The sequence below is a fragment of the Rana temporaria genome, chromosome 4 (genome assembly GCF_905171775.1).
Source record: "Rana temporaria chromosome 4, aRanTem1.1, whole genome shotgun sequence".
In the NCBI taxonomy this organism is placed as follows: Eukaryota; Metazoa; Chordata; class Amphibia; order Anura; family Ranidae; genus Rana; species Rana temporaria.
Window position 1 is genome coordinate 217,773,876 of NC_053492.1, and position 17,342 is coordinate 217,791,217.

Consider the following 17,342-nt stretch of genomic DNA (forward strand, 5'->3'; position numbering starts at 1 on the left):
AGAAGAAAATTCTTGGGAGCCGGAGCAGAACGTTCATGCTCCTAGATTAACAAGGGAATTCCACCAGAGGTTCCCTCACAAACCAGGCCCTAAGACGTCCAGTGGACGTCCTGGGAGGAGGGGAGTACTGTCAGGACCTGGATTTGAACCTGGGACCTCAGCTGTGTCTGGCAGTGAACCTTCTCACTGAGCTATCTGGGATGCTGGACAGCTCCCTGTCTGATCTGCTGGACAAACCCATCTGATCCATTGAACATTCCTGCCTTGTGTCTTGATTGTCTTGAACCTTGAACCCCTTGCTCCTCCCACGAACTTCCTGATATAAGCCATGTCTCTGCACTTCCTCCTTGCCAGAATATTGTGCTATCTCCAGCCTGTATCTCGCTCCTGTCTTCCCTGCTGCCGTCCATATTTGCTACTGCTCGTTACCGACCACTTGGCTTGTTATCGACTACGCTTCTGCCTGATCCCAACCTACAAATACTCATTACCGACCACTTGGCTTGTTATCGACTACGCTTCTGCCTGATCCCAACCTGCTTATCTGCTATTGTACCCCAGCTTTCTCACCTCCTGGTGGGGCAATCCTGAGGACCGCGACCTGGCGCTAACACGCAGCAAAATCCATCTTCACCTTCAGAAGCTCTGGTGAATACCAGTTAGCGCTTAGATTCCGCACCTCAGGTGACCCCGTGTCATCAGCCAGGGTGACCTGTTCTGCTGCTATAGCTACTGGCCTCTGAGCCTGACTCCAGACCGTGACACAGGAGCTGTGACTTCACTTGTTTTTTAAGTTAAATCTATCATGGACGTGGCTGTAGTTTGTGTACTTTGGAAATGGTACGTGCTGCCCTATCTTAAAAAATTAAAAGCCATGATGGAAAAACGCTTTATCTTTTTAATGAAAAGGGTGGTTTCAAGTAAAACTACAGAAATTAGGAAAACATGGACGACGTGAACGGCACGGAATTCCTATACACACAGCCCTGCTGTGAATCAGAGGACAATGTATTGAGTAGTATGGGTTTCCTTCCCTCCTCATCAAGACTGACACAGCGGATAAGGTATAGTGAGGATGTTTATGGGCACAGTGAGGCTGCTTATGGGCACAGTGAGAATGTTTATGGGCACAGTGAGGATGTTTTTGGCACAGTGAGGATGTTTATGGGCACAGTGAGGCTGCTTATGGGCACAGTGAGGCTGCAAATGGGCATGGTTGACCCCTTTTCCACTAACAGTAGCTGCTGCATTCTTACCCTAGGCTTATACTCGAGTCAATACGTTTTCCCAGATTTTTGTAGTAAAATTAGGTGCCTCGGCTTATTTTCGGGTCAGCTTATACTCAAGTATATACAGTATGTTAAATATAAATAAAGCAAGAAGGAAGGAGGGTGGGAGTTTACATGAGACATGCATCCAGGGAGATATCATGATAAAAATTTGTATTGCAGGTACCTAATATAATAGAACTAAGAAGGTTACATGAAAGCATTGCATAACAACAATTGGCAATCAATAGTTTAATTGTATATGAAATATAACAATAATAATAACATAATGGAATAACATAATTAGTTCATACTGTAAACATTATAAAGGACCACATTTATTGAAGCGTGTCTCCATAAAAAATAACTGTAACCCTGATTGGTTGGTACAATCCAATTGGTATATGAGGTAGTATCTGTAGTTTTATACAGGTAACAAGCTGAGATTAGGAACATTCCCTTTAGGAGAGTGCTCCTAATCTCAGCTTGTTACGTGTTATAGAAGATACCTGGGAGCTGAACTCAAATACTTTTTTCACTCATTAAAATGCAAATCAATTTATAACTCTTTTGAAATGTGTTTTTCTGAATATTTTTGTCGATTTTCTGTCTCTCACTGTTAAAATAAACTTACCAATAAAATAATAGACTGGTCATTTCTCCATCAGTGGAATAAATAAACTGGGAGGAATGAAACTGGTTGAGGAAAATCCATATTCTATTAACAAGCTGAGGTTGCTCAAGACATTTTAATGTAAAAAGAAATCTTACACGCTGACAGGACTGAGCACAGCATCAAGATACATAGTGGCCTTACTGCATTAACAAGGTCCCCCACAGGCAGACATTTAGAAAAAGATATCTGTTTCAAAACGTACTGTTCAAACTCCTTTTCGGAAACAGAGAAAAACAAGCTTTGAGGACTAAAATGCAGTGGATGGCCAAAGAAATTTATTGCAGCAGATGAAAGACACACCATGCTGACTTCCTTTTACAATCAGAAGATATCCAGCTGCAATGGCTTAGATTTAAGAGAAACCAGTGTGATCCTGGTACACCTTTCTACTGGGATATGTCTGATCAGCAGTGCTCTTCATGGAGAAATTTACTTCCAGGTCATTCATATACACAGCATGGAAACCATGCCAAGCCAAGCCAAGCAGGTATGCACTAAAACACAAAAAATGGTGTGCAGAAAAAGTGCAACAGGTGCACTGTAAAACATGGCAATTTTTTTTACATGAAGGCCTTAAAAATAGTACAGGCACGAATATATGCATGCAACGATGAAGCATGGTGGAGGTTCCTTACAGATTTGGGGCTGAATTTTTGCACATGGAGTTGATGATTGGGTCGGAAATAAATGGTCTCCCTAATGCTGAAAAATGCAGGTTGGCGCTTACTAATCTTGAAATACCAATAGGAAGGCATTTGATCAGTCAAAAAATTAATTTTTCAGTAGGACAATGCCCTCTAAAATATAGCCAAAGTAATAAAGAACTATATTCAGCTAAATAAATGAGATGGTATGGCCTCTGCATAGCCCTGATTTCAACATCTTTGAGTCAGCTTGGATTTCATAAAGAGACAGAAACAATTGAGAAGATCTGTGGTTAGTTATCCTAAATGTTTGGAAAAACCTGCCTGCCAAGATTCTTAAAAACTGGGTGCAAGGAGAATCTACTTGGTTTAGAGGATCAACACACCAAATATTAATTTTAGTTTTATTTATTTTTATGAACATTGTAAGTTGTTTATTGATGAAAGAAAAACTACCAACTTCATTCTTTTCTAAGCATTCTCATTTTTACAAACAGGCTGTCTTTCCATTCTTTTGTCCTTATATCCAAGCAGGGCTTTTTTTTTTCTCAAACAATAGGTGCTGGAACTCAACCATGATCCCTTAAAACCCCTCCAACAACACACACCCTCCAAATCACATCAAATGGTGGGTGTGGTCAGTCAAATTTCACGAACAGTAGGAGGCCCCTGACCATTTTGCTGGTCAAAGACCAGGCCATTTTTTGCGATTCGGCACTGTGTCGCTTTAAGTGACAATTGCGCGGGCGTGCGACGTGGCTCCCAAACAAAATTTACATCCCTTTTTCCCCACAAATAGAGCTTTCTTTTGGTGTAATTTGATCACCTCTGCGGTTTTTATTTTTTGCACTATAAACAAAAATAGAGTGTCAATTTTGAAAACAATTCAATATTTTTTAGTTTTTGCTATAATAAATATGCCCAAAAAATAGATAAAAAAAAGTTTTTTTCCTCAGTTTAGGCCCATACGTATTCTTCTACAAATTTTTGGTAAAAAAATTGTAATAAGCGTTTATTGATCGGTTTGTGCAAAAGTTATAGCAGCTACAAATTAGGGGGTAGTTTTATGGCATTTGTTATAAAAAAATGTTTTACTAGTAATGGCAGCGATCAGCAATTTTTATTGTGACTGCGACTTTATGGCGGACACATCGGACACTTTTGACACATTTCAGTCACACATCAGTGCTATAAAAATGCACTGAGGACGAGTGTGGTCCAGGGAGCACAGTTTTGGAACTCCCTGCCTCTAAAATTAAGGCTTGAGAATGATCTTTTTAAGTTCAGGAGGCTTCTAAAAACTGAGCTTTTCAGTCAAGCCTATGGAATTACATAGGTTTTTATAGTTCTTTGATCTGCTAACCATTTTTAATTTTGATCTGTTCCGCTGCCTGTGTATTTTTTTGGTTGTTGCTGTATTGTTGTTCTCGGCGCATCGAGGCCTACTGGTAACTGACTGCGTTTTGTACCATTTTGTACTTTTAAGAATTTTAATAAATAAATAAATAAATAAATAAAAATGGCACTGGTGGTGAAGGGTTTAACCACTAGGTTGTGCTGCAGGGGTAGTTCCTCCTGTGCCAACATGGTCCCAGAACCAGGAACACTGCAACACACACACACCCCGGCCAGGAGAACGACTGCCCAGGTGGATGGCGGCAAGGCGACAACGCCCAACCAATAGCGTCTGCCCCCTAAATACCCCTCCCCAGCATGCACAGTGAGGTGATCAACCCTCCTGATTGGCTGCCGAGGAGAAGTATCCACACGACCCAGACTCTACTGCTGCCACCTACCGTCTGGGGGTGCCTGAATGTCCCCAGACAGCAAGCATGGGCACACAGTACAGCCAGAGCTGGAACAGAGGCCTTAAATGTAGCCCAAATAAACATGGTCAGAGGCAAATAACTCTCTGACCCCTCTAAATTTACAACAGCAACGGCTATGAAAGTAGCCAGGCGCTACATTCGTCTTTTTATTTTATTGAACATTCTTCAAAACGTTCCTCGTGTTTTCTATTAACCACCTGCTGACCTTGCTATAGTCGAATGATAGCTACCTATGACGACCTCCCGTGCTTCCGCTTCTCGTGCCCCCTGGGGTGTGCATTCGGAAGTGTCTGCATCATGGCTCGGGGTAAAGGGCCAACCACAGCAGCCTTTTACCAAGTCATCTCTCTACTTTTCTTTTTTACTAGTAAGGACGGCGATTAGCGATTGTTTGTAGGACTACGACATTGTGGCAGACAAATTGAACACTAAGTGACACTTTTTGGGGACCAGTGTCAGCAATCAGTGCTAAAAAATGCACTGACACTGTATAAATGACACTGGCAGGAAAGGGATAACATCGGGGGCAATCAAAGGGTTAAATGTGTTCCCTGGGAGTGTTTTTTAACTGCGTGGGGGATGTTAGACAGAGATCTGTGTTCCTGATTACTAGGAATCACAGATCTGTCTCTCTTTGTCTGTGACAGATCGACGGTCTGCTTTGTTTACATAGGCAGACCGCCGTTCTGTCATTCCCAAGAATAATTGTGCTGATTTTTGACAATCTAATATAAGTTTGCCTGTCTGATGGCCATCTCTTTCTATAACTTCCAGGATCCCCCCTTCCCCATACTTTGCAGCTTCTCCTCTGCTGTTTACTTTCAATTTCTATCAACTACATATCCCATGGTACCTTGCTGCCTGTAAGCAGTTATTCCCATCCTGCCCCCGCCTCCTAAAACTTCTGCTCTCAGCAGAAGTAGTAGTTCAGAAGGCAGGCTCTGTGAAATGCATGACACAGCAGTGCCTACTCACAGGGCATATTGAATATCTTTTGCAAAATTCAAGGAAGTAAATGTGTGGGGATCTTCACAAAGTAAGTTTACAAACATCAAGATCATTCAGATTTAAAGGAATATGCTATAAATAATTTAAATGTTATGTGAATGTGGAAGTTAAAGTGGTATTAAACCCAGAATCAAACATTTATTATATTGCAGCTTACACCTTCTTAGATATGATGGCTGCATTATTTTTTCTTTTTAGTAATTCTTCTATTTTCATCTGGTGATCCAGCCAGTAAGTCTGTAGTTTTTTATAAAGAACATGTTTTCCAGCAAAAAGTATCAGTTACAGAGATGAGACAAACCATTTAAGACTAGCATGGCTGCTTCTAATACTCAACTGTATTTTATTTATGTAAAACCTTTATCACAAAAGGTAAAAAAAAAAAACGGTTTGTTGTAACTGCTTATAAAGTATTGACTGGAGTTTGGCTTAAATTTGTTAGCTTATTAAAATATGCTAGTGCATATAACACTCCCCTCCCCACAGGCTGACAATGCTGCTGCACAAAGGAGTCCCCTGTGCTTCTTCATCCGGACTGGGGGCACTCTAATACAGAAGGCTTGTGACTGGCCAGATCACCAGGTGAAAACAGGGGGAAAAAAACAAATAAAAAAAAACGAATGCAGTCACCACATCGAATGATTGGTAGGCTGTCATACAATACATTGGTATAATACCCGTTTCATATATGATTTGATAGATACACTTTTGGTATATTGATTTAAAACTTTTTCCCAGACTAACACCAATTATGATGAGGTCTTAGGCCTCGTACAGACGACCGGATCTATCCGCTGGGATTGATCCGCGGATCAGTTTCAGCAGATAGATCTGGTCGTCTGTACGTCCGATCGGACAATTCCCAGCGGATAAAAATTTTGTAGCATGCTACAAAATCTATCCGCTGGGATCCAGTTCAGCGGACTGATCCGGTCGTCTGTACAGACTCACCGGATCAGTCCGTCCGCTCCCCCCCCTTTGCATGCGTCGTAATGATTCGACGCATGCGTGGAAGTATTTACCTTCCAGCGTCACGCACGTCGCCGCGTCATCGTCGCAGGGACGGCGCGACACGTCACCGCGGATGTATTCCGCGCGGATTTTGATCTGATGGTGTGTACAGCCATCAGATCCAAATCCGCCAGAGGATTTATCCGCTGGAAACGGTCCGGCGGACGGTTTCCAGCGGATATCCTCTCGTGTGTACGGGGCCTCAATGTTTTTTCAAAAGGAAGAAAAGCATGTGCAAGTAGTGTATATGTTATAGGCCAGTATGGATGCTCTTACGTACATCTGTAATTAAAAACTAACACAATCTGGTAGATTATTTACGTCAAATATAGGACAAACAGAAAGAACTACGTATATTCAGCATATTTAGATAAGCTAGCCTCTTAAATGACTTAAGTATTACCTCTTAATAATGCCAAGTGAGTTTATAAGAGGATGATTGTTGTCAAATTTCCTCAGAAATTCTTGCATTAATGAAATATTTGGCAACCTGTGCTGGAACTAAGCAAACATGTCCCTAAGCAATCATGTCCCTTTTAAGATTTAATGTGGGAATTCTGCTCTTACAAATCATAGATATTTTATGTAAAATATGATAGTTAGTTCCATATGGCCAATATAAATAAGCAAATGCAAATCAAATGTTCTGAAATGCATTTTAGGGGCCTGTTTATAGAGGATGAACTCAGTTTTTGTCACATTCATATTAACATGTTTAAGATGGCAATAGCAAAGCAAATAAAAATTGTACACAGAAAAACACAGTATTAGATTCCACATTCAAACTTTATTGTAAGCCCTTACTCACAATATTCACATTATTTATTACATTTAGCATTACTGGGGGCAGGGGGTTAATGCTGACAGTTGCAGATTTTGAGGGCCTGATTTTCAGGGCATCAAATAGGCAGAGAATATGTACCGCATGTGGGATCAAACATAAAAGGTCATCCATAGGAATCAATGGCCAATGTAATAAAAATGAATGATTCATCACATGGGATCAGTGAATGGTAAAAAAATGAATATAACAAAAACACCTAGGACCAGTGGATGTTACATTTACCATAATACATGGTTCTGAGAGCTGGATTTATCATTGAAGAAACATGTGAAACCTGACTCAGAAATGTTCAACTAAGTCAGACTGTCAAATACCTGTATTTATACTATATCTAAAGTGCCGTGCTAAACAAGGGCCAACTGTGACTGTGAAGTAAAGTGAAATCAAAAATTAAATCTGAAAATAAAACAAATCTAAACTGTGAACTTCAACAATTCAAAAGCTGAAGTCCAAAATTAATATGAGTGTCCATCCATCCACATGTCCGTGTTAGTCCATAACTTATAATATGGCTATTAATCCCAACGTGCAAATGAGAAATTCTCCACCAAAAGGCAAATGAATGACCACTCACCTTATGACAGGGACCTTTAAATAATAAAAAGGTCATACAGTGTAAGTTACCCTTTTAAGCTGTGATAGCCGTGAACACCCAGCTGATTATTGTCATCTTTTCCTCCAGTGAACGGTTCCAAGAGTCAAAAATATGCAGCCCATAACAAATATAAGGATACAACAAATAGTGCTCTCAGTATAAAATGTCAATGCACTTCATGACAAATAAAAGCACATTAACAAAGTTAAATGTGAGGCTAAACCTAGATACTTAGAGCGGGTTGCCTCCCGTGGCTCACTGATCCCTGTGCAGTCTGGTTGACATCTCTGATACCCAGACAGATTGGGCATTGACTTGTATACTGGAATTGCTTAGCTCTAAATGCGTGCCGCGATAAGTTCCACCCTACACATTACTTTGATACTGACCTCTTCAAAGGGTTCTCCGCGGAGCCATGAGAGACAACCTGCTCTGAGCATCTAAGTTTAACCTTGCATTCTATTAATTTAAATTATCATATTATCTGCAAAGCACTATTTATTGAATCCTTATATTTATTTATGGCCTGCATATTTATAACTGCCGGAGCAATTCACTGGAGGAAAAGCTGACAATATTCAGCTAGGTGCCCACAGCTTTCCCAGCCTAAAGGGCAACATACACTGTATGACTTTTTACAATTTAAAGATCTACATCAAAAGGTGAACAGTTATTCAATTGCCTTTTGGTGGTGGATTTCTCAATTGCATGTTGGATTATTGAATGAATATACTTTTACATTATAAGTTATGAACTAGCATGAACATGTGGGTAAATGGACAGTTATATTTATCTTTAGACTTTAGCTTTTGTATTACTGTAGTTCACAGTTTAAGTTTGTTTCATTTTCACATTTCACATTTTATTTCACGTCTTAATCTAATTAGCCACTAGTTTAGCATGGCACTTTAGATGTAGTACATTTGCAAAAGTTTAATAACTTTGTTTTCTGCAGTTTTTTTTTTTAATCAATATATTGGTGAGTAAGAAGGATTTGGTTTATAAATACTCATACTTGTAGCTGGTCAATGTTATTGTGCATGACTATAAAAAATGTTAAAGTGTATAATTTCCTACAATAAAAAAGATGCTATATGTATCCAGAGCAGTCCCCTACATCATCTTCAGCAGTTCTCCACCCATGCTGTCCTATCCACCTCTTTTCTGAGTGCCCCCATAGCAAGCTGTGTGCTATGGGGGCACAAGTGTGGGCACGCTTCTGAGTCCAAAGACACAAGTAGCGTGGCTCAGCTAAGTTCCCTGCTTCCTCGCGATAGGATTTAATGGCGAGCAGCAGGAGCCTATGCCCCTAGTCTGTCCTATAGTAGCAGGATGAGAGACCAGTGTTTGGGGGGGGTAAACCAGTGGTGGGACATTTTTTTACCTTAATGCAGGAAATGCATTACCATAAATTGGTTTGACTTTAGAACCACTTTAAAATCTTTCCTCTTTAAATACTGTAACAAACATTTTAATTGAGCCTTTTGATTCCCCGTGCTTGTAAACACCCTCGTAATCTACTCCATGAGCTGTTTCAAGTGCCTTCTTTGTTTAAAACAGGCAGCCTGAGTAAACTAAATGTGCTGTTGCTGATATGTACATTTTGACTTTTTTTCAAAAGTCAAAAGGTAAGCCCCTCTCTCCAGGTCTGACCAGTCCTTCTGACTTAATATTTACAGAAAAGTAAAATGAGACCAAGATCGGGAGAGTGGATGTGTCTTTGACATGTGAGCTGTGATTGACAACTCAACTCAACTTTAGCTTGTCTATACTGTGTAAGAGGCAAATGGTGGTGCCCAATAGGGGAATATTTTTTTATAGATGCACAGACTAAAGTACATTTTTTTGTTCACGGGTTATGCTTCAGTGAGTTGATAATGAGCTAAATAATTTAAATTTGGCAGCAGTTTCTGAAAATATTTGCTCTAAATAAGAAAAAGTTTTTTAGAGAACAACAATCATTAGAACATTTTAAATATCATTTTGTAAATGTTGGTACGTATATTCTGTGTTTTTTATATCTTAACAATATATTTAATTATTGCGTACAAAAAGGTAAAAAAAAAAAAAGTTCCACACACAGCAAACTTAGTTCAGAGTAAAAGACTTCCAAAAACATTATTAGATTGCAAAATGTTTTTTCTTCTTACAGCATTTGGTCTGTGTTATGCAGCGAAACCATAATATTAATTACTAAAGACAAATCCCCATGACATCACATAAGTGCTATAGCCTTGACCTTTTCTATTACACATTTTTAAACATTTACCATTTTCACAAATGTTCTGTTTTATTGCAATTTATCCAACAAACTTTTTCAAGCTATTGACAGCACTGTCAAACTAAGGAAATACTGAAAAAAATAAGTTACATAAACGAATAAAGTCAAAGAAGCATACTGTATCTTGGCATCCTATTTGATTTTAGATTATTTAATTCTGAGTTAAAATGTAGTATTCTGAAAGTATAAACAAATTGGATTCCAAATTCTACACTACACAGTTAATTCTTGGGCTGAAATAAGCAGCTTTTAACTCAGTTTTCTGGTCTAGGTCTTTTATTTACAACAGACATGTTGTGTTGGGGCTGAACTTCAGGCAAAAAAATAAAATAAACTTTTATTTAAACATATTTCTTAAAAGCCATAGAGGATATAAAACTGCTTTGTCTGCACCAAATGCCTTTGCTAAAAGCCAGTAATTACCATATAAAATTAACAGTGAATCATCACTGTGCTTCACATAACCTGTGTGGAAAGAAGAGATGTGAGTGGTTCTTTACACCAGTGCTTGTCAATCTCAGTCCTCAAGTACCCACAACGGCCCATATTTTGGGAACTTCCCTTAGACAAAATAGCTCTTATCACTACCATGTCATTGATATTGATTTAAAGCAGCTGTGCAAAGTAAAGGAAAACATGAAAACATGGCCGTTGGGGGTTCTTGAGGACTGAGGTTGAGAACCACTGCTTTACACTATAGGCTGCATGCAGAAAACAAGATGAATGAGGCTGATCAAAGACCAATCAACCTGCACAAGTAGAGGGAGCAGCAGTGAATGAATGAATGAATGACTTGTATAGCGCTACACACGCTAGGGACACACAGTCATACATATATATACTGGGCCAATTTTGGACAAGATCCAATTTACCTGCCAGCATGTCTTTGGAGTGTGGGAGGAAACCGGAGTACCCAGAGGAAACCCACACAGACACAGGGAGAACATGCAAACTCCAGGCAGATGGTGTCGTGGTCGGGATTCGAACCAGCGACCCTTTTGCTGCTAGGCGAAAGTGCTACTCAATACACCACTGTGCTGCCCCTTCACTGGCCTTTATTACAGGAAGCTCCTGCACAGAAACAAAATGGGTTAATTTGCTTAAACTGGAGAGGGCAAAACTTGGTGCAGCTGTGAATGGTAGCCAATCAGCTATCAGCTAATGAGCCAATGCCTATGCTAGAGTTCAGATTTAAACCACCACATTTTTTTGTTGGGCCACTTGTGCCACTTATACTTCTTTGCAACCTTCGACCAGTTTAAAGATTTAAATTGAATAAAGACCCAGCTGTTCTTCAGTTAATCTTCCTTACTTTTATAGCTGAAAGCTTCAGGAAATGTTTAATGATCCTTTATTTCAGTATAAAATGTTGCAAGTTAAAATTCTTACTATAACAGTTAACATCAAAGTTCAATTGTCTTTTTCTGGAATTAGGTACAGTAGATGTTACTCTTAATAGACATAATGTGACGCCTTAAAGATACATTCCACCGGCAACCTGATCAGATAATTAATTAAATGTAAAAAATAATCCACTAGCCATGTCCCTTAACCCCCCTGACGGTAAACCCGAGCGTGACTCGGGGTTGGTTTTACATGTTAGGATCGGCAAACCCGAGTCACGCTCGGGCTGGACGGGCTTACCTTTCGCTGGATCCACAGGCTTGGTTTACTCACCTTGTCCCTGGATCCAGCGATGCCACCCGATGTGTGAGCGAGCGGGACCTCCTCGCTCGATTCACAGTCCCCGTGTGACGCCGATCTCCGTTCCCTGCGACGTTACGACGCACGGGGACGGAGAACGGCGCCAAATTCAAAAAAGTAAACAAACACATTACATACAGTATACTGTAATCTTATAGATTACAGTACTGTATGTAAAAAATACACACACCCCTTGTCCCTAGTGGTCTGCCCAGTGTCCTACATGTACTTTTATATAATAAAAAATGTAATTTCTGCCTAAAAACTGTAGATTGTCCAAAAGTGTCCCTTTATGTCAAAAATGGTTTTAGATCAGCTAGAAAACAGCGATAATAAATTATAATCACTTGCAGAAATGTGCGATAGCGATTTGCGGGGAAATTCGTCATAAAAAAAATAAAATAATGACAGCGACAATTCTGCAACTGCAAATTTCAGTGATTTTGAGTTGATTACATTATTGAATAATTTTTATTATAATTATATTATTATTTGTTATAATTATTTATAATTATTTATTATATTATAATTTATAATTTTGTTTTAAAAAAAAAATCATACCCGGGATGCCTACAAGACTCTTGCTTGGTCAGATTTAAGTGAGTTATTTCTAAAAATTACAGGCCTACAGTATAAAACGCCAATTTCCTTGCAAAATAAATGTACCGCTTTTGGTACGTAATTCCAGACAGAATCATACCGCCAGGGAGGTTAACGACAACATCTTTCCCCCACCAAAGCCTCCCCGACCCGCCACGTTTAGATTTTACGTTTTTTGTTTATGATCGCTAATTGAAGTAGCGGCAGGGAAGGGACTATTTTCTGTATTTCGGACGCATGAAGAAAACCTCTTCCACGGCCGTTCCTCCTGCTCGCTCAAGTCCTGGCCAGCGCGTCGCCTGTGTAGTGCCGTCCTCTGGGCAGTGCGGAGTGATTCCTTCCTGTCTCTGAGTCTCTCCGCGTGAGAAGTAACAGTGGGGCGACTCAGGCGAGCAGCGGTGGCAGAGGCTTCCCATCTAACTGACCTTCAAGTTAAGGCAGCAGCAGCCATCAGGGAAAAAGCAAATCCTTGGGCCCAGGCAGCTAAAAATTGTGTGTGCTTGAGGGGGCTTCAAGATCTCCTACTACTACTGCAGCAGCAGCAGCGTGTATACATTATGGCATGATTGGTATCGGCATGGGTGGCTCTGTCTGCCCATAACACATGTGCTGCCTGCAGAGACAGTGCCACCCATGCCATGCCGCCAATGCCGTAATGTGCTGCAGACAGTGCCACCCATGATGCTAATGTCATAACGCATGTGCTGCCTGCAGAGACAGTACCTACCCATGCTGCCAATGGCATTATGCCATTGGTGGCATGGGTGGCACTGTCAGCAGGTAGCACATGCGTTATGGCATTAGCGTCATGGATGGCACTGTCTGCAGCACAATATAGCATGGGTGGCACTGTCTGCAGGTAGCACATGCATTATGGCATTGGGTCATGGGTGGCACTGTCTGCAGCACATTACGCCATTGGCGGCATGAGTGGTACTGTCTGCAGGTAGCACATGCATTATGGCCCATAACACATGTGCTGCCTGCTGAGACAGTGCCACCCATGCTGCCAATGCTGCAATGTGCTGCAGACAGTGCCACCCATGCCTCCAATGCTTTAATGTGCTACAGACAGTGCCACCCATGCCTCCAATGCCGTAATGTGCTGCAGACAGTGCCACCCATGCTGCCAATGGCATTATGCCATTGGCAACATGGGTGGTACTGTTTGCAGCACAATATGGCATTGGCGGCATTGGCATAGGTGGCACTGTCTGCAGTACATTATGGCATTGGCAGCATGGGTGGCACTGTCTCTGCAGTACATTATGGCATTGACATGTCCTGCTGTCAATTCGCTGGGCCAGGGGGCGGGACCATGGGTGGGGCTGAAGGAGGGGCCAGGGGTTGGACCAGGGGTGGAGCTAAAGGGGGCCCCTTCAGGTAGGCTGTACGGGGCCCCATGATTTCTATCAGCGGTCCTGCATTCCACTATAATCAGCTCACTGTTTCTTTAAAGGTTGAAATGCCTGATTTACAAAGAAAAGACATATACAGTACCATGCTACACAAGCCCTTTGTGATGTTTATGGTCTCGTTAGTGGTTAAAGAGTATGTAAAGCCAAACATTTTCTTTCTTTATTTTAGTTTAGTTTAGAACAGAGTAGAAAATTGCACTTCACTTCCTGCCCCAGAGACACAGCAGGAACAAGTTTACCCTTTGGATTTTCCCCCGCTGTCTATTTCAAACATTTTAGATTTCCCATCACTTTCTATACCAGAGACAATGGTCAGAAGCACCAGTAGTGAGTTTCCCCAGCTAGGACAAAGACAACAATAAAAGACGAACAGGAGTGCTTACCCTTCCCTACTCTAATCAAAATTGAAAAACAAATTAGTTGACTTTACATATACTTTATTATTTCTGCATAACATTACTACTGAGACTTAAATAATAGAACAATGAAGTTGTTGCAACAATTACTGTGTTAGTTAGTTGTTTTTTTTTGTTTTTGTTTTTGTTTTATAAGCACAATTTATTATTATAAGATTACCTTCACAGAGCTTCTGCTTCATGATCTCTCGTATTCTTGATATTCCGATATAGTCTTCAACGTAGAACACGTATGTTGAGGAAGGCTTATTGGCTATAGCTCTTAGCTCACTTTCTTCAATCTCAGAGCCCACCCCAATGGCAAATAGAGTAATTTTATTTTTCCTTGCTTCTTCTGCTATGTCCTTTACATCATCTTGAGATTTTCCATCAGTTAGAACAATGGCAATCTTGGTTAATGGTCTCAATGACCTGGCAAAAAGGTTTTCAATTGCAAACTGAATTGCATTTCCAGTCCTTGTATTCCCACCTAGATAATCAATATCTTGCATTCTTCTGATAAGATCTTCTATATATTCATGTCTTCCAAGTGGGATTTCAAGAACTGGGTAGTCACTATATTGAACCACTCCAACTTGAGTAAATTTAGGTCCAATATCAAAATTACTTGTAATGTTAACAACCCATTTTTTCAGTAATTCAAAATTTTCAGGACCTACACTCCAGGAGCCATCTAGAATAAAAACTAGATCATTTGGAGCAGTTCTGCAACCTAAGGGAAAGGGACAGAAACAATTATGTTTTATATATATTTAAAAACAGCAAACGGTTCTAAACTACTTGACGTTTTGGATAAACAACATACTGCTAGGCAATGAGCAGGCAATTCTCTGTGATAATTAACCATAATGAATGTAGTATGTTTAGGAGAGATAATATAAACATGCTAAATTCACTTTTTCAAGAAAATTGCTTATGCATAGTTAGTATTACTCCATCCTGCCATGTTGCTAGCATGCTACAACCATCATAACAGGGGTGATCACTCAACCTTGGTCCAAGCCCTGGCATGTATTTTCTCTCTTGCCATTTACAGCAGCTGCTGAGCTTACTGTTACTTCAACAAGGGAAGAGAGGTGCATGTGTGATGTTTTAAACAAGGGAGAGTGCTTGTTCCAGTTATGTTGGATGTAAGTGTAGCACCCTCTACTATAGGTAGGTGCTAGAGTAAGGATTTTTGTGAGGTAAACTGCCAGCACGGGTAAATTTAGGCAGGTCTATGCTTCAGGCTATACCTGTTTGTTTTGATCTGGGGGCAGGGAGTGTTTAGTATAGCAGTGTGTGTGACCACCTGGACTTTAGTTCTGAGGCGTCTCCCCTGCTTCCAGGGAGAATGTTCTGGAAGATAGGCAGGGCCAGGAGCAAGAGTAACAGGCAGCTTATGTAAGGAGCCCTGACCAATCCTTAACTGGAATTGGCAGGGGGAAGGCCTTTCATATAAGCTGAGGTAACAGCTCACTGGGGAGGAGTTGTCGGCCGGGAGACAAATTTGCAGCGTGACGAATGTGCTATCTTCATTATGAACGCTAGTTTTACCAGACTGAGCGCTTCTGTGTCGTACTTGATTCAGAGCATGCATGGAATTTTGTGCGTCGGAACTGTCTACACACGCTCGGAATTTAACGAAAACGGATTTTGTTGTTGGAAAATTTGAGATCCAGCTCTCAAATTTTTGTTGTCGGAAATTCCGACAGCAAATGTCCGATGGAGCTTACACACAGTCAAAGTTTCTGACAACAAACTCCCATCGAACATTTGTTATCGGAAATTCCGAGCGTGTGTACGCGGCATAAAGAACCCACAGCTCCACCAGAAGCTCCACCACTCTTTGGAGCAACTTTTAGGGACCTCCAGCTCCACACATAAACCACAATTCTTCTTCACACGTGAATTTTCATTCAGCAAAAACAGAAGGAGAAACAGAACACCTCCACATAGTGTAAAACCATATAGTTTGGAGATTTATTAAAAGTTAGAACACTTACGTCAGCTGATATGTTGGTTAACTCTGCAGTTAGGTATACTAACCATGGCAGCAAAACAAATACTCTTGCACACAAGTGTGTTGATCTGGTGATCTAAAGTTCGGGATGGATAATGTCCCAGGCCTTGCTGCCCTTCAGGATAGGGATATCCTAGCAGTCAGAAAAGAAATAAAGAAAATAGGGAGCACCAGCCTTGTGCATTATACTTTGATGAGTTTATTATAAGAATGAATTAAAAACTACTCACAAGCATTAGAAAGAAAACCGCAATGTGAAAGCCTTAACATGATGGCAATCGGTCTGACAGTATCCAGGTGATGAAGGGGAGAACATGAGAACCACTGCTGGCTGACACATTTCAAAGGGCTATCTTCTTCCTCCTTAGAGGGCTATGAGGATGACGGTATCCCTTCAAAACGCATCAGTACCAGTGGTTCTCATGTGCTCCCTTTCATCACCTGGAGACTGTCGATATCAGACCAATTGCCGTTAGTTTAAGGCTTTCACATTGCGGTTTTCTTTCACATGCTTGTGAGTAGTTTTTAATTCATTCTTATAATAAACTCATCAAAGGATAATGCACAAGTCTGGTGCGCCCACTTTTCTTTATTTATTTTCTATACTAATCATGGACCTGGGGGTCATTATCCACTTAAGCCCCGGACCAATACGCTGTCTAAAGACCCAAGGTGTTTTTACAATTTGGCAATGCGCTGCTTTAACTGGTAATTGCGCGGTCATGCAATGTTGTACCGAAACGAAACTTGCGTCCTTTTCTTCCCACAAATAGAGCTTTATTTTGATGGTATTTGATCGCTTCTGCGATTTTTATTTTTTGCGATATAAACGCAAAAAGACCGTAAATTTTGAAAAAAAATGATTTTTCTTATAACAAAAAGTAAAAAAAATCGAATAAACTAAATTTTAGTCAAACATTTAGGCCAAAATGTATTCAGCCACATGTCTTTAGTAAAAAAAATTGCAATAAGCGTATATTTATTGGTTTTCGCAAAAGTTATAGCGTCTACAAACTAGGGTACATTTTCTGGAATTTACACAGCTT

At 40.5% G+C, this 17,342-nt stretch overlaps 1 protein-coding gene across 2 annotated transcripts in view; it reads right to left on the minus strand.

Moving 5' to 3' along the window:
• The window catches only part of LOC120936992 (collagen alpha-1(XXI) chain-like), a 280,507-nt gene that overhangs the window by 170,922 nt on the left and 92,243 nt on the right, over nt 1-17,342 (minus strand). For both annotated transcript variants that reach the window (XM_040349853.1, XM_040349854.1), the window contains exon 3: nt 14,455-15,006. In XM_040349853.1, coding sequence (XP_040205787.1) covers nt 14,455-15,006 — 552 coding nt within the window. The remainder of the gene's footprint in view (nt 1-14,454; nt 15,007-17,342) is intronic.